This window comes from Acromyrmex echinatior, chromosome 10 (assembly GCF_024713525.1).
Source record: "Acromyrmex echinatior isolate Ae372 chromosome 10, ASM2471352v2, whole genome shotgun sequence".
NCBI lineage: Eukaryota > Metazoa > Arthropoda > Insecta > Hymenoptera > Formicidae > Acromyrmex > Acromyrmex echinatior.
In genome coordinates, this window is record NC_141861.1 from 9,843,420 (window position 1) to 9,868,070 (window position 24,651).

The 24,651-nt window shown below is 33.8% G+C and overlaps 1 protein-coding gene and 1 long non-coding RNA gene across 6 annotated transcripts in view; one reads left to right on the forward strand and one right to left on the reverse strand.

Annotated features, from left to right (window-relative positions):
• Positions 1-24,651, forward strand: part of LOC105152520 (uncharacterized) — a 178,936-nt gene that overhangs the window by 1,217 nt on the left and 153,068 nt on the right. Inside the window, exons 2-4 of the long non-coding RNA XR_015546459.1 lie at positions 9-95; positions 247-310; positions 5,561-5,804. This is a non-coding gene — a long non-coding RNA (uncharacterized LOC105152520). The remainder of the gene's footprint in view (positions 1-8; positions 96-246; positions 311-5,560; positions 5,805-24,651) is intronic.
• alpha-Catr (alpha-catenin related) overlaps positions 5,831-24,651 on the reverse strand; it is a 61,466-nt gene continuing 42,645 nt past the window's right edge. For 2 of the 5 annotated variants that reach the window (XM_087410586.1, XM_011066841.2), the window contains 8 exons: positions 22,710-22,973; positions 22,076-22,327; positions 21,435-21,594; positions 21,233-21,351; positions 20,756-21,085; positions 17,425-17,631; positions 16,366-16,862; positions 15,228-15,299 (listed from right to left, as the gene is read on the reverse strand). In XM_087410586.1, the coding sequence (XP_087266712.1) occupies positions 16,470-16,862; positions 17,425-17,631; positions 20,756-21,085; positions 21,233-21,351; positions 21,435-21,594; positions 22,076-22,327; positions 22,710-22,973 (1,725 nt within the window). In that variant the 3' untranslated portion in view covers positions 15,228-15,299; positions 16,366-16,469. Of the gene's footprint in view, positions 15,300-16,365; positions 16,863-17,424; positions 17,632-20,755; positions 21,086-21,232; positions 21,352-21,434; positions 21,595-22,075; positions 22,328-22,709; positions 22,974-24,651 lie in introns of all 5 variants that reach the window. The other 3 variants (XM_087410585.1, XM_087410588.1, XM_087410587.1) reach the window with 2 other exon arrangements.

Genomic DNA, 24,651 nt, shown 5'->3' on the forward strand with positions numbered 1-24,651 from the left:
AATTTCAGACGAAAGCGAAGTGTCGTGGTATCTCTGTTCGGATCTGAGACAAAGACAAGAATTGTCGTAACAATTACCTAGACTTAAATTGTGACGTAAGTAACGGACAAGCTTTCACGTACGACGTACAACTTATTACCGTGTCTCCAAGAGACGGCAATAGATCGTACATCATACGCCTTGTGCATTTCTTACGTCTACAATTTAAATCTCTAAGTAAGTGTTACGACAATTCTTGTGCTGCAGATTCTTCCTATCAAAAGTTCGAATTGCCAGTACAAACAAACATCAGGAGCGTCGATTATTCCACGTAAGTGTCACGTATTATTTCGTAGTAATCATAGCGTCATGGCGATACGTCATTACGGAGCGGCGGTAAATATATCGGTAAGAAACGTAATCGCGGCGATGCAAGTTGCAATAAGTTTAGATTTCGACGTTGTAGATATTCGAAAATGCTTATTCCAACACGATCCGCATATGTGCAGTTCGTAAATGATGTAATTGTAGTAGTTTTAATTTGTCACGATGGATGTGCAAAAATGATTCTTTTAAATTCATTTGAATGTGACGCATATGTGCGGAACAACTATTTCACGCTGAATTTTTCGTAAATCCGATTGATGATCTTTGATCTCGCGTCTTTTTATCGTCGAGAGTGAATCGATGATGTATACAGACGAGAGTATAAAAGTGGAGCGCCGAATTGTCGATAGCGTACAAAAGTCTCGTCGATCGTGATAATGGACGTGTCGGTGTCGATATCGAACGAAAATCATAACCTTAGATGACATAAAATAATCTCAGTAAGTTTAAATTTCGATGCAGAGATAACGGCAAGAGATGGTGATAGATTAGAAACGTCATGTCCTCAGATAGCACAGAGTTCAAAAAGAATTCAGTGATATGTCATCAATATTCTGAAAAGAATTCTTGTTGCATCTAAAAATGAGTTTAGAATTGAGGATATTGAACTCAGAACAATAAGTCATTATGATATCAAAATGATGTCAAAATGATTCCAAAATAATCATTAAAAGTCATTTTCGATTCATTTTGATGTCATTTTGACATTATCGAGACTTGTTTCTGCTTGGGAATTCTTTTAAACTCTCTGTGCTATCTAAAGACATGATGTTTTTTTGTTGAAAATATGTATTATTTGATCGTAGCATCAATGATAGATTGACAATTTGAAGCTTTTACGATATTAAATTGCGTCACTAATAGAAAATTTGTATTGTAATACTTCGTTAAATATAATATATATTGATATTAAACACAATCAGGAAAAAGTGATTTTTATAATAGAAATAATTTAACATTAACATCGAAAAGGAATAATAATTACATTTGAAAATAATCGCTGCTGCAAAACATTACTGCTAATTATTATCATATATTATATTTCGATTAATGTATTCAATTTATTCATATAATCAATGTTAAAATTATACTGTTTAAATAAGAACTACAATTGCACATAGTTTATATTTGAAACACTGACGATGGCATTAATACAGCAAATGTGCACTAAGTTCCATCACTAAGTAAACTCCATGCAACAGTATCGTAGTAATATTAACACAGCAGATTAATTATGTGGGAGTTAAAATATTGATTTACAAATATTGATTTTTTTACAAACATTATTTACATTCTCGCGATTAAAAAATTGTAAAATTGCTATATTTAATGTTGTGATCGCAATATCTACGAAATTATGTGATTTAATTGAAATATGTAGTATTTATGTACATAATTGATAATATTTATACAATATTAATAATATTTATGCACGTATATGTATGACACTGAAAAAAATTTGCTATATATCTTAATAAATAAGTAAGAATATTCAAGTCTATAACGGTCGAAGCTAGATCTTTAGTGCTTAAATAATTTAATGTGAATTATAGGTAGAGCGAACTAAACTGAATCGAAAAGTTCTCTATCATTTTGCAATTTTTGCAATAGTTAACAAGATATTAAATATTGCCGAAAATTGGTTATTTTCAATAATTTTTTACTCAAATACTATCAACTTTACAGAAAAACTGTAAGAGATAAAAATTATTATTTTCTTCTCATAAATTCTAAGAATTTTTTCAGAATTTTTTATCAACTTTTTAGTACTATATTTTTTTATTTTTACAAATATGAAAAAATACGGTATTAAAAAATTTTGAAAAAATTCTAAAAAAATTCTTAGAATTTTACGAAAAGAAAATAAATAATTTTTATCTCTTACAGTTTTTCTGTAAAATTGATAGTATTTGAGTAAAAAATTATTGAAGACCAATTTTCGACAATTTTTAGTAATTAATATCTTGTTAATTATTGTTACTTATAAATTACAAAATGGTACTTTTCAACTTAATTTAATTCGCTCTATCTGCCCATGAAATATTTGGCGATATTTTGGGACACCCTATATGTACATGCAATATATATATTATATTTGTAGCTATTCAAATTACTGGAATAATATCACAAATTAAATTGACAAACAAATTTTTAATAATTTTGATGTTTAATCTGGTATCATATTAGAAGAATGTTAATGTGCTGAAAAACTCTTTAAATAAGTTTATTGCGAAAATTTACCCTCGGCCGGGACTTGGAACCCGGATCTTTTGTATTCCATACGAGCATCCTTTAGCCATTAGGTCGGAATCAGACTATACATTGAAGATTGAGATTAAAGATTAAAGATTGAAATTTCAATGAGAACAAAGAAATTTTGGTTTCTTTTGTTCTGATTGGTCAAACTTCAATCTTTCAATCTTCAATGTATAGTCTGATTCCGTCCATTAGCTTATAAATGATCAAATTTTTATCAAACATATGAAAGTTGATTCAACTTATTCTTCGAAGTTGATTCAACTTATAAGTCAAAATTCAAAAGAATTCCCGTTTGAAGGAAATGTGACTTGGTTATATTACTTAATTTCAACCTCCAGGGGATATGATTTAGTTGGTCAGAATTACTTAATTTTGCCATATACAAGTCCTTTGTGTTTGACTTGACTATTAAGGGAATATTTAAGGCGCGAAATAAACCTCATGTCATGCTAGAAGTTACTACAAAGTTGAGATTACTAAATGACTTATAAGGAAAATTATCCAAGATTAGCTCGAAATGCTCAGCAAAATTGCCCTGAAAGTTAATTATTGGTTTTGAAGCTTATTGAAAGTCGCCATTTGTAGTTATTGTGTCAAATTCTGTTTGCTGTGCAAATTTTATAAGATTTTCATCACATTAGAGCTATTTTTTGCCCGATATTGATCGAAGAGTGAGAAATCGCTTGGTCAAGCAGGACGTGTTTTTCTCTCTGTGCTGGGTGTTGTCATTTCTAAAATTTTTAAAAGTGTGATTGACTTTGACTGTGCATTGTAAACTGAGCCAAGTTTATTCCGTGACGGAGACCAGAGATGTTGACACAAGCAATATTTACATTCACGGTGTCACAGGCATTTCGATATGTATCGATTCAGCGATCTCTTCTTCTTCGCGTGAGAATGGCTCCGACTTTAACACAGAGTCGATACGGCCAGAATCGAAAATGCCGCTTATGTGGTGAATAACAAAAAACAATATGAAGAATACGAAAGTCTAAAAGAGTAATATAAATTCAATTGAGCGTTTGAAGTCGGTCGCACTTTCTAAAAATGATGACGCAATAACACATCCGATCACGTCGGTAGACGAGCATCAATTGATCCAGTGATCTCGACTAAGTCAATTTAACTTATAAAGGGAAATTGGACTTGTTAGTCAGATGCTTTATTAATCGATATGGGATGCTTTCCAGCAATGACACAGTTAGACACAGAGAATTGTTTCATCCTTGTTTAAGCAAACAACAAGGATGTAATGATTCACTGTGTTACACTGTGTTTGACTGTGTCCTTGCTAGAAAGCACCCAAGATGTCCTCAAAGTCAACGATTTGGAAATAATGCCTTGATTAATGAAATTTGCTCTCAAAGTTAGGCATTTGGCTTTCACAATAAGGAAATTCGACCTACAAGTCGAAATTTAGACGAAAACGTTAAGTCAGCCATCATTACGAGAACTATTCTGTCCGCCATAATATATTAAAACGCTTTCCAAAATTATGCATTATAAAATAAATTATACTGTATCTCTCGGAATGATTACAAATTGAAAAAAAAAAATATTTCACGCTACTTTTAATAGACGCAAGATAAAAATATTTTTATTGTACTAAGTGTAAAATATATTATTGTTAACTAATTAATAATTAATTAATAATTGTTTAAATTATTTATTTTCGAAGACACGTTGGTTTTAGTGAAGTAAAATACAAATCTGTACAGAAAATTTTCTTTCGCACTTATATTTTTCATCATATCATTATATCACGCGATATTCAATTTTAAAACTGACGTGAAGATGGAACTCTGTTAATATTTTATTTCGAACTTCTATGACTTAGAGCCTTATCAAGCATGTTATGTAGCATGATTATCCGTTTAGGTAGAATTAATATGAAAATGTGCAGCACTAGCAAAAGAAGAGAGGGCACATGTTAGTCAGAATTAGGTCAAAATTACCAAGATATTATTGATATTCGACATTCTGTTAGGTTTATTTGATCAAATCCGACTATGACTTACAGGGCGCGAAGTGTCTTCCATTTCCTCACACCTAATTTTGATCGTAAAATTACTTTACTTCAACTTTATTCCTCACTTACCTTTTATCGATTTACGTCGATTTGACATAAATTAGGCTTGGTCAAACAGATTTTATAACTTATTAGAAAGTCGAATAGACGTAATTTCGTCCTATTTTTGCTGCTTGGGAAGAGATCCGGATTCAAGTCCCGGCCGAGGTAATACTTTTCGCAATAAATTTATTTAAAGTTTTAATTTCAACACATTAACATTCTTCTAATATGATACCGGATTGAACATCCAATCGCTGTGTCGTATGTGTGAACATTTAATTTCAATTTAACTCTGACAAAACACTTTATATATATATTTCTATATTAAAATGAGGTAGAATTAAAATAATTTACACTTATTTTTTTGTAACAACATTTTGCCATTTGATCATTACAAAATAATTTTGAAAAATACAATTTTTTATTAAAAAGTACGTACTTTCTAATTTTTATTTCTATTACTTTTCTATTATGTTTTGTTAGTTTAATAGAGACAATTTATATTGTGATATGTACTAATTTACCCCACATCTCGAGGCAAGGGACATAACTACAATGCAGCATGTCCGTATTTCATTTATTGCAAAGAAATTATATAGTGTATAGCACTATTACTGGTATGAAAATGTAGACAAAGGGTCTTTCTATCATATTGACATATTTTAATCATAATGATTAATTTAAAATTAAGTTAAAAAAATCTAATGCCGAAATTGTAAAAACTGTGTCCATGAGATCCGGTCTCTCCTAATATATGTAGCGATTAGCAATAATTCTGATCTTTTTTTATTAGCCATAATTATCGTTTGTAATCAGATTTTTATGAATTTACTTGTAACAATATAAAAATTTGTTTTGTTTCAGAAAAATAAACGCGAGTAAACAAATGTCGGGAGTGCTGAATTAACATTGGAACATTTATTTAAAAAATTCTAAGTAATTCTTCGCGATAGATTCACGATGTTGCAAAGAAGATACTGTAGACGTGCTTTCCATCTTTATAAGTGTGAAAAATTGGATTGAATCGAAACGGGAACGAAGGATAAGATTTTCAACTTTAGTGGAACATGCAATACGTGGAACGGAAATACGTGGGATTGGCATCTCGGTGAGTCCATTAAGCATTCAATAGTATTTAATTTTTCGGGTACAATAGTTTATTTTCATTGTCATCTTCATCTCCAATACATACAATACTCGATATATAATGATTCAATAATGTCATTAAATACGAAGTACGAAATCTATCTAAACGCTAATTTCTCTAGATCGGTACTTTGTCTCGTCTCTTTCATACAAATCAAAAAGAAAAACGCTCGATAATTAATTATTGACAATTATTAATATATAGATAGGTAAGCGTCTTGTCTTTCAATTTATCATAACTGTAAAGCGTCGGAACCTACCTTTGCGAGATAAATTAGATATTAATATATATATTTTCATAAAAATTTTACCCTTGCTACGCATCCGCTTACGTGCATGCGTATCTCGGCTAAAGTCCTTTTTATGAAAGTTCGTAAAAACATCAAGCGTCGATGGGAAGACCATGTTTCTTACGAAAGCTTAACACATTTGATACGTTCGCGGACAATATGATTTTGCTCTAAATACTGAATTAGAATCGTCGATTTTTAAATTAATCTAAAAGAAACAAATTTTACATCAATACAAAAATAGTTCAATAAATTGAAACATATTATTGATCAATAATTAACATCTGTGAATAAGTAAATGTTTGAATAAATTAATAATATTGTTAATATGTTACTATTGATTAATTTTTCTCTGTTGATAATCTAAACAAAACTGTTTTCCAGTTTTTAATAATAAGATACGATTCTGATTTTTTTAGCGATTGACATCATTTTGTCCGCGAATGTATTAACTAGCAACGACTGTGCAAAGTAATATTACATTTTATTAATGAAGCTCTATGTGATATAACGAACATTGTGCGACTTGGCCATTTGGCACGACGGTTGTACGATGAACATAAAGAAACTTAAGACGAGTCAATTGCAAATATGTTTTTTTTTCACATTTCGTTCAATGCTTGTAACATTCGTATGTTAAGTATGTGCTTGTACATGCATACATGTATGTATGATAAGAATCGGAAGTTGAGATTGTAATTTCGAAATGATATTCAGACGCGACGATATCGGAGGGGCAAGGTACACATGAATTAGAGCTGGGACGTGACTTGGGTGTGAACAATATTCGATACTCGATAGACATCAGATGTAAATATGTATCATGATGTAAATATGTATCGATTGTATCTCGAGTAATTTATTTTGAATAGGCAATGAATAGATAATAGTTCCTCATAGTGCGCGATACAACTTTTTTTTTGATAATAATGCGCAAGAAAAATTTATGTTAGAACAAAATATATTGTATTTTTTAATAATGATAATAGTGCATAATAAATCGCAAATTTACCGGGTACTTTTTCTCATTTTTGCAATAAAATAAAATAGCTCTCGGATGATTCAATGGTAGAATAACGATATAGATATGTTAATTTAATAGTTAATGGCGTAAAGTCAAAATAGATTCAACTAATAGAGAGCAGATTAATTTTATATCCGAATGCAAACAGGTTTTGTGTAAAATCATCTAACATCTAAGATTATAATTAACATGTGAGCAATAGAGTTTGAAATTAATGGATTATATTGTATTTCTAAATGTCAAACGGTCGTAAACTTTTTTTTATTGCAAATTTAGCTCTGTATAATCTTCTACCATGCTACGATAATTCCTCTCTTTATTTCTGCTGTAAATCTCCCGATATAATTCGTTTCGACTATTGAATTAATTTTCCCAGCTCTAGCATAGATACTCTACTCTCACGCAAAATATACGACACGTTATTACGCATGCGGGCACCGTCTTGTAAACGTCTAATAAAACTCGATAAGTTTTAGTATATTGATGGTACGTATATTTTATTAATCGTCGATTGAAATTACGAATTCACTTCAATAGTATCAGTCGAGGTGATCTAGGCGTTCATCTATCCACCCCTTAATCTTGATTAGCTCTTCTTGTCTCGCGAGACTCAACTCGTGTGACATAGACTAGGACACTTTGTTAAATATGTATAAGTTTATATCAAGAGATCTTTTTTGTTGTTCATCGAAAAATCATCTAAACGTAAGTTTCTCGAAATGGAAGATTCACTCTTGCGTACGACGGTAGGAACGACAACGAGACGCTTTATTTCGAAAGAGAACTAGATCGAAGAATTTTAAATTTTTAAAATTTTAAATTTTTTTATCCAAATACGCATAAAGCTTGCAACGGGCGCTATGAGAAAAATCCGTTTTTTGTTGATCATGCTTGCTAATTTTGTCGAGTAGATATCTTTAATACTGTTTTGTTTATATTTAATTTAATATTATGTGCTAAATTTGTTATATTTAAATAATTTCTATAGTGTTCCATGTTTTAATATATAATTTTATTTTAATATATGATACAGCAATTTCAAAAAACATTAAAAGATTGTGTTGAAGATTCATTTGGATTCATGTATGTAAAAAATTAATATTTAATTTACGTTACATGCAAACATTTATTATGCATGCGGTTAGCATACATTTTTAAGTTAAACAATTTCAAGTTGTTTTTTTTTATCAAAGAATTAAGATATTTATCAAATAAACGATTTATTATGCGTTTATCGTGTCGTTATCGTTATCAGCCGTCGCAATTGCGCTACCATATATTGTACGATACGTGTATTGTTTCCATATGTTTAAATTACGAAATAGACATTGAATAGGAAAGAACATTTGGCGAAATGTTTGAAAAAGTCGAAGAGATTACAGTTTTGTATTAGCTGTACTCTATAGGGAAAGATCGATAACGATTTTACGTTTAGATCGCGTTAAATTGACCATCTAGTGGATAATAACGATTAATTATCACGAATATCGAGAGTGTGATGGGTTTTTCTATGAAATATTTGAATTGTATTCGGATACATAAATTTAATTACGATGCATAGGTTTGCGATCAATTAATCGTGTATGTAGCCACGATAGTAAAATAGAAACTTGAATCCCTTATTCTTTGACAATAATTTGCACTGGCCTTGCACTTTATGTTATACTTCTCTGTTAAGGGTAGACGTTAAATGTCCATAAAATTTTATTTCACACTTTTTATAGTATACTTAACTTTTTTTATGGTAAATAATTGCGAATATGATGTGTCTGGCATTCTTAGGAAAATATTAAATTACTATAAGCTCATGTTCATATATATTTTTCATTTAATGAGGTCACCGATTTGCTATTGAGATGCAGCACGTCGGTAAAAGAGAGAGAAGGCAATCGCACAAAAAGTGACCCATAGATATAAAGTATACAAAAATTATATTGATTATGTACGATCTGTGCAATTTACTTCTAATTGGTATTCACACTTTGATATTCTTAGTATTAGAATGGATTGTGAAAACGTAATTTAAATGTTTAATTGAAATGATTGTTATCATGTCCTGTTATCGATGATAATGATAATCAATACAAGTGATGCGATTGCAATAAAAGGACCGACGTGCAAGTAATTAGTTGAAATTATTGTCATTGATGTTGTTTAACTTATTATTAATGATTAATAATGCCAGGAGTGAATTTTTGAAGTTACATTTAAGTACGAAGCACAAGTACGAAGTTCGCAAGTATTTTAATCCACTAGATTGTATAAAATGGAAAAGTCACCGTTGTAAATTGTTTTCAAACGATTACTCTGCACTTACGCTTTCCCTATTTAAATACGTTTTGCAAGATTGCATATATATTACGAGTTTTATTTTTTATGTTTTACGTAATATACGTTTATATACGTGTGTAAACTAAAATGTTTTGCTGACGAACGAATTACAAGTTTACTTCCGTAACATGGTAATATTCGATCACACAGGCACGAAATAGTCCAACTAATAACAGTCGTTACTATCAATATGTATATGTGTGTATCATTACGATTTGCACTATAACTTATTAATTATCATTATAATTTTTATCAATTATTATTATTATTATTACTCTTATTATTATTATTTTGTAGTTATTAGTATTATTACATTATTATATTTCTGGTGTCGAGAATATCTCATCATTTGCATAAAGAACCACAAGCCGAACGTCATATGGATATCTTCTGTGTGTAGTTGTGTAAAAAAATTAAATTATCTTTTCTTTGGATACAATAAGCACAACCGACAGCAACAAATAGACAATTTTTTTTTAAAGATGATATTAATCATTTGGAACAACCAATATACGATACCACATATCACCTTCATTACATGTTTAAATAAATGCTTTCGATCGAAATTATGTTGAAAAAGAAATATTTTTCCTGCTGTTAGATTTTTTTCATCATATCTAGGTGTTCGTTATAGAGGCTATTCCAGAACTATTGCACTGTTTTCTTAAATGACGTAATCTTTGATAATTTAAAGTTACTCCTTTTTCAAGGATTTTAGAAGTTACTTTTTTCGCAACTCGTCTTAAGTCTCAGAAAAACTTCTATTAAGAAAAAATTGACTCCAAATTGATCACAGCTAAAATAAAAGGCGATAGTTTTGGGATATCCTTATGTTATATCTAGGAGCGCACGTGAGACGAGTATGCGCGTACATATGCTATGAACAATCTTTTATCGTGAAAAAATCTAAAGCACCTAATTTCGAAAATTGAGGTAGAATCATAGAGGAAAATGGATTTGATGGACTATGTATGGTAGATAATCTGAGACATTGATAATGATAAATTTTACAAGGATCACTCTTAGTAAGAATTATTAGCAATGTGCCGAATTATCTACATAAACCAATCAGGCCCACTCTCCGCTATATTGGATTAGGGACAACATACACACATAGATTATTAAGAACTCTTTAACACCGCGATTTCCAACATGCTCACGCAAAAGTAATCGGACTTGACACTGTGGGGAGTTCAGCACCTATTATATGAGATCTTAATTGATCGTAATGGATCTCGATCTAACTCTAAGCGTTTCTTTTCGCGTTTAAGTTGACTATTGACGTAATTAATAACAGTACTTCGCGAGTGAACGTTATTAACTTTTTAAGCAAAGATTAGTAATCTCTCTGCAGTAAATTCGATCGAATTATATTGTACGCGACGAAAGAAACAGCAGAAAATGACAAAAAATGAAGTATGAAGAAATATAATAGTGAATTATCGTTCGTGAATGTGTTTGTATGATGCGAATGTACTAAAGCTATTTTCATCTTTACTCGTTTCTCTCTTTTCTTTCTTTTTTCTCTCTCTCGTGCACATACTCATGAGAAAGTATTATCATTGTATATTATTGCATAGGAATTGTTCATAAGTACATATATTTAACAATATATTTCGCGAGCTTCTCTTTCTTCCGTATAGATAAAAAAACGCAATCAACTAGCGCGACGACCATCTATTCCGCGTATATATGTGTGAATCGGGCAATAAAAATAATAGAAACTCAACATTTACGATCGAACTCGCCCCCGTTTCCCCATAGAAAATATTTGTGCCGTTTTATACAAAAAAATTTGAACTTACCATTTTTATGAACGTACTCTAAATAGTCTAAATAGAGCGATAACGTATGATACAGAGTCTGTACAAAGTGCTGCGTAAATATATCTATGTATACTTATATGAATATGTCCGCAATTGCAATGCGTATGTTAAAATTTCCACGTCAAATTACAGTTTACGATGTTTCGATTCGCAAACTCGTATTCCTCGATAATTGCGATAAATAGCGACAATAGCTAATATTTCTACTCTAGGAACTCATGAGAATATCTCGATCAATCCATATGAGGTATCAATCTATCTATCCTTTCAAGATCGCTTCAAACAAACTTCGCTTAGCGTTAAAATGCGAAGATAGATCGGTCTATCAATGATTTATCGCATTTGACAAATCGGAATCCGTGGAAAGTTAAAATAGGAAAGAGAAATAACAAATGGGCGTTTTAACGTTAAATTGGAACGAGTAATCGTCATGGATATACATTCTCGTGTTGTGAAAAGATTATTTTTTGTGCAAACTCTGTATAATACATACACGCAGAACAGTGTATTCTTTCGTGCATTTATTCGTAGGTACATACATGAAATGCACGAATGGTCAACGCATTTTGTTTGCGTACGCATAACGTTGTATATACAGACGTCGCGATTGCCACGATTGTTAAAGTGGCTGTAACATTAATAATACTAGATTATCATTAAATTATTATCGCTTATTCACTTTTATCTTGCTACAATGATCATCAGTTCTCTCGCGATCTCGATGTACGACCGGATTCGTCGAACCTTCTCCTTTTTTTTTTTTTTTTTTTTTTTTTGAAAGGAAAAGGTAACAACAATAACATATTCCGATGTTATCATTGTTATCGTCACGATATATGTTCTGTCGTGCCTGTAGAAGATTATAAGAATCGGCCGATATATAATTCCCTGTGCCTCTCGTGAATCTTGCCGCACATCGAGGAGAAATCGTGAAACCTCTACATAGCATCTATTTGTGGTGAAACCATGTTCAATCGCGGCGATTTCGCATGCTGGAGCAAACCTCCGGCGTCTCTGCAGGAGATTCGCTTCCGCCATTTACATATTTGCGAGCATTCGCGCATACGAAGGGAACTCGACGACTGCAATCGCCGGATTGCAGTTCACTAATGCGAATTCTACTCGGGCGAATTCTCTATCACGTATTGCTAGAAATTTGTTTCGAACATGCTGAAATTTTTGGGTATCCCGCGAATGTAGAATAATTTCGAGCTCTTCGTGAACGCGTGCTACCATCGTGGTGCGCTTGAGAATCTATCTTCACTTTTTACCCCACGCTTGTATTTACAATTCAATTGATTCGATACATAGATAAATAGATTCGATAGATCGCATTCGATACATTGATAAAACAAATGGTTCGAGTTGTTTCTTTGAAGGGTTTACAACGGTCTCAAAAGCGATTCTACGTAATTATCGCTCTTTTTCATTTTTCTTTGTGGCATCGAGAAGGAACTTTGATGTTTTTTTTTTTTTTTTTCGATGAATGTCCCGGAAGTATCCGATTTGAGAACAATCGTAAAACTCAACTTTGGTCTCTTTCTCACGAGAACTTTAATATATTCATGTGATTACAAATATCGTCAAATCGGACAAGTCAATTCGTTTTGTACAAGTGATGAAAATTAAGCTGACTTGCAGCTTGCGATCTCGAGTGGTGACAGAATGTACGTCTTTGCCACAAAGTACGTCCCTGACCGCCCTGCTGCCGCCCCCAGGTCACCCTCGATAGACCTCCTGCCCCACGAGTGTCTTTTTTTCTACGAAGACTCGATTAACTGCATTATTTTTCGTAAATATCGCAGTTGCGTGAAAAAACGATACGTTTTTTAAAAAGATTTTTAATTGCAAGGTCAGTGCTTAAATACTGTAGTATCTTTAGATACGTGGATATGCTACGAGGAATTTGAAGAATGGCGGATAAAATTGTTAGCGAGTGTAAGAAAAGAGAGTATACTCACTCTTATGTGAGCAGACTCGTATAAAGACTTTAGAGACCGCCACTGTTCAAATTTCTCTAATTAGCCAGTGAATTGAGTGCAACGCGAGAGAAAGGAAAGTCGTTCGTTGACGTGTGTGGTTTTTCATATGCTGCTTAGTTTTCGTCGATTTGCTTTTGAATGGAGAGAGAAAGAGAGAGAGAGAGATATACAGAGAGAGCTTTTAAGCTTCTCGCGGATACAGTACGCCTTGACGATCACGCGCTAAAGTCATGCAGATGTATGTATATGCGCGAGCTATTTTCTTGCAAGTATAATACGAGACTCCTCTCTGCATAATCTGTTTACCGAAGTTGGCGTAACACTTCGGGAGCTGAGGTTGAACCCCGGCAAAGTTTCGACAAAGTTTTCACACCTAAAAGGCACTGCGATCGACATTTGTTAATTATTGTCGTTGCACCAACTTCTCGATATGGAAGAATGATTTGTTTGTGCGCAGTCGTATGTTCAGCGGAAAAGTTTCGCCGCGAGGATAATGAAAATGAGATCCAAAGTATTTGCAAGATATGTTCTTCCTTGTACGCCGAAAGTATTGAGCGACTTTAGCTTAGCGTCGTAACAAAACGTACTGCGTGTTAAATGAATTCACTTAGAGTTCACTTTCGTATAATCGTAATCATTGGAAGCGTATAATTTTGTAATTTATTAAACCGACGTACGTTACGGAATGCTCTTAAACACGGCGTGCAAAATGTAACAGCAGGCAAGTGATGCTGTTATTAACGTAGTAGCAGCAGTGAAATGTAACGCCGCAATATTTAGCGTAACCTCATTCTTAGAAATTTTATTGCTGAAAACGTGAAAACGTGAAAATAATTTAATTACACTAATTGTAAGATGTAAAAATGAATTTCATTGTTCGCGAGCAGCTTTTGCTATTCGATATTTTTAGTAGCGACCGGTGTTGCCAACGATCAAAGCGTGGATCACGTAATCGAATCAAAGAGCAATCTCGTAAACTACATAGATAGCGCACATTTTATCCGTCACTTTCACACTCAACTCCACGTGGTACCAACTCGTTGGTTCGATTTTTCGCTTTCCCACGCCTCGATCGCCACGCGTGGCACGGCGGAACTCGACCGTGTAAATAAGTGTGCTCCCAAACTCATTTGCTTGGAGTAAAAATCAGACGTACATCTGAGACCTGCTCACTAACAAGCAGAAGCGTGTAAATCTGTTTCTCATTATTACAAGTTAAAGTATACAACTAAACGATCTGGCGAAACGTACACGTCGACCAAGTATATCTTCGTTACACTTTAAACGATTGTCCAAGCACATCGAACCGTCGCAACATTTCAAGTACATGTACCCTTTTCATATCATAAATCGTTGATTAATACTGAGACTAACTGCTTATACTCTCCGGTCGAAATGCGAGAGTATCACCGCGGACTGGATCAATCCTAACGTTTCAACCAGGATTCTTTCACACAATCAACACTTTCGCGATCGTTCTCATTTTACGTCGCGAAGGCGTTAAATTGAATCCGTTCTCCTGCTTTCAAATACCAAAAATCATCAGGGCGTCCAGGAGGAACGCTTTCCTCACGCACAGGTTCCGAATATCGTTACTACGCGCAATACGTCGCCTCCGCGAAAACGGCGACGAACGTATCCCGGCCAGGCGAGGCACCTCCGAATACTGTATCCCGCACGGTCGTCGCGGTACTTGCCGACAGTTGTTCTTGACGACAATTCCGCGACATCCGGTCGACGTGTACGTCGCTTTGATGGTCGGTGGGGCAGGCGAGGTTCTCCCTAGAAAAGCAGAAAGGAAACCCGGGTGCGGCGAGCGTCCCCCTTGGCCCGTCGGGCCATCCCAAACTGTCAGACGGACGGGTCGCTGCCGGGGGCGGAGCCCGTCTTGCTGCCGTCGACGCCAACTCCGCCACCGTCGCCGTCAGCTCCCCCGCCCTCTCCGCCCCTGTACGGCGAGCCGCCGGCCCCGCGCGCCGACAGACCTCGGAAATCCAGGTTGTACTGAAAAGACGAGTACGAGGACGAAAGAGATTATTACGTGAGGTACATTAGGTACGTAATAAGATAAAGCGAGCCTCTCCAGGCTCCTTTTGCGGGCATTGTCATTTTGCGGGCAAAACGAAAGCTCGCCGAATATCTTACGAAAATCTGGCATGAGGTATGAATTCATTCATACGATTTTTCATATGATTTTTCTTCCACGAGCTTTCGCGAGATTGAAGGATAATATTATTATTTTAAAGTTTTAGCATTTGAAAGTTATTAGAGATATATATATATATGTCGAGAAGATGTCACGTGCTGTGTGACATTGTTTACGCTCTTGCCGTCATACTTGGCGAGTCTGTGATCTAGTGTATTTATTTAAGAAGGATCATATACTCCGACAAAGATAGAACCAATTAATTTTAGTCCAATGTAACATTTTATGTAATATTATTTTATTGCGTCAAACATCTTTAATTTACGTACAATAAGTTTTCTATAAAGATATGATTTCGTTTGTCAGAGTATTTGAGATTATTGGAGGAAGAAATATTAGATTTTAATTTTTCATTACGAGATACATGGTGTAGCCATTCCTGTAAAAGTAGCTGAAAATGGATTAATTCAAATAAATAATTATTGTTACATAGTCGGTGGATGGATCTGTCATGGATCGCGCTGAATATTGTTAAATCGAAGCGAAATCGATGCATTACGCGCGAGTTATATAAAAAGAAAGAAAAGAAGCTGCAAATTAAGTTGACGATCAGCTATGATAAAGTTTACGCAGAGAGACTGATAAGCCGCGAAGTCAGGAGCTAAATGAATTCGTCGTAATATCGTAAACATTTTTCAATCAAGTTCAAAGTTGAATAATTATAGAGCTACGTAATCGTGAAAAATGACCTTTCGTTTTTTGTGCATTCTGAAATTCATCGAAAAAAAAAAAAAAAGTAATTCCGTTTTATCGATGGAAATCTGTTATTGAAATTACGACGTTGGATCCTAGCATGATTGAAATCAGGTAAATCAGATAATACGAAATAAAACAAAGAAGCTGAAATGAAAACCAAGGTCGAACCTGTACGAAGAACGTGTAGTGTTCTCGACGTGTTCGTGCGTGCGCGTGAAACGACAGTGTCACGTGCCACGTGCTACGGCACGACGTATTACACAAGGCTGCTATTATCTCGGTAGCGTTGCGTGTCTTAAGTGCTGCAGTTGTGCATGGTGCAGCTGCAGCTGGAGGAGCTGCAGATTCTGTAGGCAGTAGGGTGGCTGCTGCGTTCCGGGCGTCGTATACGGTAAGACGGACGAATGCACGAAGGAGCCAGAGTTCCGGGACAGCCCGACATTGGGATGTCCCGGGCTGTAATTGAAGGGGAGTAGGGATAGGCTCAGGCTAGGGGGTGGTTTTAGGATATTGTGAAATTGCGCGGACGTGAGTGGATGGGGTTGCACGTAAGGGCTCGTGGAGGGTAACAATTGCGGGCTAATCGGATACAAACAATCCTCTTCGGCCTGGCCGGGCACCGTCGTCGGGCTGAGCTCCATGTATTGCGGCATGATGAGATTGTGCTGGGTATTGAATAGAATGGAAGGAGATAGACGTACACTCGATTTCTTTTTCACCTGAACGCGTGTCTCTGTGGCTCTTCGATTCTCTGGTATCTGTGCGAATACTTGAAACGATCTCACAATATGAAAACGCCAGATTATTTGTAACATTAATTTAATGGTTAAAGTAACGATCGATATTTTATGCCGATAGCAATTAATATTTCGATACAACAAATATTCACACAGATCAATACATTCTGAAGAGAATTTCACAATCTCTTAATTCATGTGTTTATAAATAATTTTCAATGTCATTTTTCATAATTCCAGTTCTATATTATTGTTTTATATAAAAGGCTAAAGTTACCTGTAAAATATAAAATTTGCTGAAGTTTTAATGTCAGCAAGAAACATGGGTAAGATATTATGAATAAAATATACTTTCTTCTTTTTCTCTTATATCGTATACAGACTCCAATACAGGTAACCTCAGTCATAAAATTAATTCGAGCGAAAACATGTCTTCGGTCATTCAAAAAGTAGATAGATTGGGTATATGAAGTATATTCTTAAGGCTCACCTTTGTGGCGCAGACGAAACACGTTGTGACCACCTTCGAGATCACATTCATGAGATTTTTCGTTTCTTGTATGACATTGTCGACTTTTGTAAAAGTGGCGGCTTTGCCGACGGTAGGATTCTTCACGGTGAATTGCAGTTGTTGAACGTAAGTTGGTACTCTATCCAAATTTTCCAAGAGATCTTTCTTGTGTGGTCCACCTGGTACCTGCACCCATGTAACATCGTATACAAACTTATGTTTTCGTTCGTATCGCAAAATAAACTTGTTCATATTTAATTTTCAACGATCCAATAATAGATAAAAGTATTTAATATATAGCATTTAATTATTGATAAAAATAATTTGGTAAAAAAAATAAAATATATATATATATATATATATGTGTATATATATATATATCAAAATAAAATTATTTCGAATTAAAATTTTATAGTATTTATTTTCAATATGTTATATGTCTCTAAGAATTTTATTTTATTTTTTAATAATAATTTTCATATTATATATATATAAGACATTTAAATACATATAAGTTTAAACAAATAATTTACAGCATATGCTATTATATTTTCTCTCTGGATTCACGTGATCATAAAATAAATGTAAATATAGATAATATATAGTATAGATTAACAATCGTTGAAAATTTTTGAACGTATTTATCTTGCGATATTACTTCTGTATATATATTTAGCATTTCTTAAAGATTCTGTAAAGCAAGATGCTTGATTCTATTGTTGTGATAGTTTATTAAATGACTAATAATAAATACTTTGTAATACGTATCGTAGATACTTAGAAGTTTACATCTAAGAAGTTAACAGAAAGATCGTCTATCTGTCCTAGGAAAACACAATGCAAAACTTTCAACGGCACGTAAAAGATTTCTTGATACAGATATTAACTGTGTGAAGTGGCAGTGAAATAGTACAGACCTTATTATTTTGCAAGCTTACTTCATAAATTTTATTTTTTCGAGACAATATTAATTATCAAATGTTAATGAATTAGTTACCAAAGAATTAATGATCAAATGTTTTCGAGAAAAAACAGAAAAATTTTTCAGATTTTAACTTTTTTAAAGATTTAATATCTGAAATATTTAATTATGTAGATATTTATTGATGAATATTGTTTGATACTCGGTTTGATAAAACATACGATGAAGGAAGCTAGCAAAAATTGTGAGACATAATACTCATGCCCCAGATAGTGGAAGGAGAGGGACCACAATGCACATAGACGTCGTCCATAGACGGAAGCATTCCCGTAGCATCTAAAACACACCTTACTAATCGTACAAAAAAAGTTGTAAATGTATGTACATAAAATAGATTTACTAACAAAATCATAAACGTTCATTATGACAATTTAAATGACATGATATACGCGAAAATTGCTCCAACAATTCGAATCTTATTTAAATCGTACACTGACAATTATAATACAAATAAAAAATTTAGAGTTTGAATTTTGGAATGTAAATTATACTTATAAGTACTTGAGTCTCATATGAGTATAATGAATCATCACGTCAGTTTTTTTGCGATGACTTGAAAAATAGTTCTTTCTTCAATTCTAACATCTTTATATCTCCAACATCTTTATATTTGCTTATATTTTATATAAAACAATTTTCTATGCTATTCGTAATGATCAATAAGAAAATCTACGTGCGTGATGTTGCATAACAATACAAACATAGTATATACAAATGTAATGACAACACCCAACAATAGTAGAACATTGACGCTGCAGAGAAAGTAAACGCCATATATACATATAAATATATATATATATATATTAGGTGTTGGAATTAATTCGTAGCGTTTTTTAATGAAAGAATGTTATTTATTTCACATGAGCATTAAAAAATACATTAATGAAAGTACTTCCCATCACTTGTAAAACGCTACGAATTAATTCCAACACCTAATATATATATATATATATATATATATGGCAACGAGAATGATTTGTTAGGGCGAAAATGATATCTATTAGTTCAAAAGGGTCTAAAGTAAAGAGAGAAAAAGTTACCTGGATGGAGGCATTCAAGAGCGAGGGTATAAAAAGGATTGTATATAATACAGAATATATTACAAGGTTAGCGTCTTGTTGTTTCTCTTAAGAAGAGTATAAAGAGAGACCAAAGTGGTTTCAGGTGACTATATATTCGGCCTAGCTAGGAGGGGTTCGAAAGAGGGTAGCAAACGTGTTAATTCGAACATGTCTAATGCTAATAACGCATGTCGAAGCTACTTCTGGTCTGGAAGCTACATTTATAGTAGCATAAAGTAAAATAATAACAAGGTAGTAAGCTAGCGCTTTCAATTAATATTTTCTATTTTTACACTTATTAAAAGTTAAATTATTTATTCTAATTTTTTAATTTTTATCATCTATCTACTGAAAAAAATTACGAAATATTATTGATTTCTTTTTTAAGCAATCGTCTCTTGAAACAATCAGAAATTAAGCTTTGTAATAAAATTCAACTGAAATCAAGTATACAGGGTGAGTAAAAAGTCTCTGACCGATGAAATATCTCGAAAATTAAGCATTTTCGAAAGAAATGTTTCGAAAGAAACAAAAGTTGTAGGGTTTTAAATGATTCACTGATCTAATCAGCCTGACCTTGAGTGGCGTCGCCAAGGTCAGGTCAAAGTTACATCGATTTTTTTTAATGGCACATCCTATTTTTGATTCCAGAATCGAATAGCTGATGTTAAGAACTTTTCAAAACACTACAAGGTCAGATTGATTAGGTTAGTGGATAGATCATTTAAAATCCTACAACTTTTGTAGGAAACATTTCTTTCGGAAATGCTTAGTTTTGAGATATTTCACTGGTCCGGGACTTTTTGCATATCCTATATTTTAATATATCAACAAATATCTACTTAGAAGGTATTATGATATGAAAGATATGCGAATATTTCTACATTTCTACATATGATGAAATTTCTCTTATTGAACGTTAAAGTAGCAATAATTATTGTTAGCATCTACCATTAAATATTTATAAAAATATTAGCATGAATTACGATATAAGTATTTTCGATGCAGACTTGATGCAGCTTCGACGTTGCGACTTACGAAGAAACGAAAACTCAATAGCGAATGTATAAGTGAAAAGATTTCCAATATAGCGAGGATCAAGAAACGCGGAATCAAGTCCAATATAGAGTCCGTATAATAAACAATGGTAAAAGAATGATTATAGAAGTAAGGATGATATATAGATATATCAACATCAGTCCAATTAAAAAAACGTGTGTCATCTCTCTTTCGATCTACATCGGCGTATTAGCCGGCCGCTACGTACCTGGTAACTGAATTGTCTCACAACCTTGTACAATCTGTTTGCCTCTTCGGCGAAATACTCAGCTTGGGTGAATAGGTCCTGGGTGGTCTTCAGGGCGCCTTCGCCTCGCGTGAATTGGTACATCGAGAATGCCATCGACGACATATTCTTCGCTCGTTTTACGATGTCGTTGTTCTCTTCTAGAGCGCTTCCGCTCTCCTGCCACTTTTCCGTCTCGGCATCCATCTCCGAGGTTATCAATTTCATCTCGAGTCCTGCCTTAGCGATCTTTGCCTGCTCCTCGCTGTCCAACCGTACTGGTTTTAACGGTTTGCTCGTCGTACCATGTTTCTAAAATAAAGCGTATATCATTTATTTATTTCATTATATCTAATGAGAAACAAATCAAGTAGAGAATTTTTCTTGATTTTTTAAAAAATTTATACGTATGATATAGAATGTATCGAGAGATCGATTTATTGAGATGATTATGCGTACCCCTGGCCGCGGTAAAGACATGTAAACCTGCTTCTCTGGCCGGTTTTGACTGAGTTCCAAAACATCTTTCGCTACTGTCGTCACATCAGTCATGAGCCACTGCCACATGTCAGCAAATACTGTGAAATATTACAAAAACGTTAAATGATTAGCAATCATTATTGCAAATTTAGTGGGTTATTAAAGCGTTTATATGACTTACCTTCGAGATTTTCCTTGGCTATTTTACTGGTGGGATGCCTGGCTAACGTATGCGCGGCCGTTACGACTTGAGGACCATATATTCTTAAGTTGATCTCCGTGAACTTGGCCGACACTTGCAACGATTCCGAAAGCGCAACGTGTCTTAGAAGTTTGCATACCTAGAAGGAAGAATAATATGTAGTAATTCCAACTATTCCAAGAAGAATAAAAACTTTTATTTGAAGACTATATATTGATAAAGAAATAACCGTGTATTCCAATTTTTATGTGCATTATATTGGTAAATCACTTCAAAATCACAGAGATTTATCGTTAACGTCAGATATGAATAATGAACTATGTGGTCTAAATTCACTTAAAGTTAGACGTGAAAATAAATTCAATTAAGTGCTGCAACTGATTGCAATCTAGAAATGATGAATGTAATCATTGCATACTATATTTAATAAATCAATATGTCTAGAGCCAACTCAATGCAAAATTAAGGCATGCGCATTTTTGCTGTGAGAGATGTAAGTCGATTTCGTAATTCGATAATATTCTTCGAAAAGAACTCTGATTATTCGTGGACTTTGAACTTAGAATGCACGTGCACGCGAACGCGGATACGCGGTGCGTGGGCCACGTCTGGGAGCTTACTTCGAGAATGTGTTCGATATACTCGTGGAACCTGTCGCTGCTCTCTTGTAGACGGTCGATGTCATTGGCCAACGCGAGATTTCTGATCGTTGACACGAGTTCCTGACCGGCTTTTGTCACTTGGCCAAGATCGCCGGCCTGTTCCATCGTCGTCGCGCTGAGTTGCTGGCGAAGGTCTCTAGTCGCCCGTAACACACCCATCACCGCTTGTTCCATTTCCGAGCTGGGTGAACCCCCGCCGCCCTCGTAATTCTGATGGAACACGATATTCATCATTTCATACTTTATCATGTTTGATTTATTGGGAAATATTTTTTATTATCGGATTATATTATTCGAAACATATTTGGTCATTTTTCATCAGATAGAATTTATTGCAAGCTAATTTGTTTTTAGTAAGCTAGTTTTAATATTATCGTTATAGCGCACCAACAACCGCGTAGGCTCTTAATTAGATTTTTTTATCCCTTTTAGATGATTTAAATATTATGTTATTATTTTCACTTTACAAGTCTTATCACAATCAATAGTACTAAGATTTTTCGCGCATTCTTACACGATATTATTAAGTATTATTAAATATTATTAAATATTTAGTCGCGCTTGTAAGATAGAGTAAACTTTATTGACTCACCATACTATTGCCGATCCGTAAGAGTGTATTGAGCTCGAGTTTCGCGCGATCACAAAGCAGAAGAATATTTTCTCTGTGCTCGTGACTCGTATAAGCGCTGTCGGTGAAGTCTTGTGTCCTCTCGACCACTGTTTCAAGCGCTGATGTAAGTGTTTCGCGACAACCCGGTCCTAGCAGGGTCATCCTCGTTGTTTCGACGAGCCTTTCGAAGTGTTTCAAAGCTGAGCAAACGGTACTGCTATCCCAGTCTTCCTGCTGCGGACTCTGCAAGCAATGGCAGTTGTTGAAGAAATATTTTTCTTAAAAAAATGTAGCAGATACCTTTCTCTAAACATCTTAATTATTTAAATATTTTAAAATAATTACATATATAACGAGTCTAGATTCTTTCGTACACTCATATTTTATAATGTTGGAAAACACTTATACTCCGACGAATATTAGACACGACACAAATAATATTAAATCTTTTAGAGATGTCACGTTTGGGAGCGCCATCCCACTTGGCCAGGTTGTCTACAATCACTTCAAAATCGATTATGTCGCATGGAAAGTGGATAGTACTTGAGTGTAAAATGTAAGGATATATTTTTGTACGGGTAAAGGCTGTTCAGCGTGACCCAATGGTATCTCTCGCGTTGTTTCTTCAAAGACTCGAGAGATTTTCGGAAGTGTCGGTAATACGTGAAATATTTCCCCTCATTTATTTCATGCTGAAAGAAATCTGGTACGGAATGAAAGCATCGCGCGTCGAAGTACCGATATATAAATGCTGGTATACAATTTGGCATGATGCAAATAACCATTCATATTCTTTATAATGATCGTGTTATTTATGATGCAACAATTTTTTTCCTGCAATGAAAACTTTTCATCATTGCTTTTTGGATAACCGTTGAATAGACTTTTTATGCAACCACAAAATTTTGCCAGCAATGCCACAATTTAATTTCTTATATCCAATTTTTAATAGATGTTTAATTTTAACATAAAATTTGCATGAGATGATTTATGATTTACACACTCTATGTACGAGTATGTAATAACTTCGGCATTAAATAATCCATTTTAATTCCATGAGTGGAATTTTTTTATCGCATATTTTGCTTCCAATTTCTCGTTATATAGGTTTTTTCCACTAGTTTTGCACTATTAATTTTTTTCATTATATATATAAATGCAAATAATAAATATATTAAAATGTATTTAATACGGAAGATTACTTAAAAATATTTAAATAATCCTCCATATTAACAATATATAAATTATTAGCGATCACGAATTTATTAAAGCCGAAATAATCATGAGTAATCGATTGTGTGGATGGTATGCAATCGTAATCCATTGATATTTGTAGGACATATTCCATTGATTCTCCTATATACCATCTTCAACCACGGCTTATCGATTTCACCAGGTCATACGTGCTGTTATATTTATGGGTTTCTCGAGTACTAAGATTATTTCGATATCTCGTTTACAACTTCTGTTACGGCAATGGATCGCGGCTCAAGGTCATTTAAATTGCATATTAGGATTTGTAAATCACAATTTGGCGGGCAAAGGCTCTTTGGAACGTTTCCAAGACTTTCGGAAACATTTTATCATGTATTGCTCTTTTAATCCTTACAATATGGATATGTATTCTCGCTGTAGCATAATAATGAGAGGCGCATGCTTATTTGACAACTGCGATTATTATAATGTTTCTTGACAAGCTTTAACGCGAAAATATTTGTATCGATAATTATTTTCTCATTATTCAAACAACATGTATGTTTAAAAGACGTCATGAAGATCTCTTTTGGAATATATGTATAATACATGTCAAAGATATTTAAAAGATATCATAAGGACATCTTGTAGACATTGCATGTTGTCTGGGTATTTTTATATTAACTTTTAAATAGTTCGCTATTTTGTTCCGCAGATTAATAGCTCG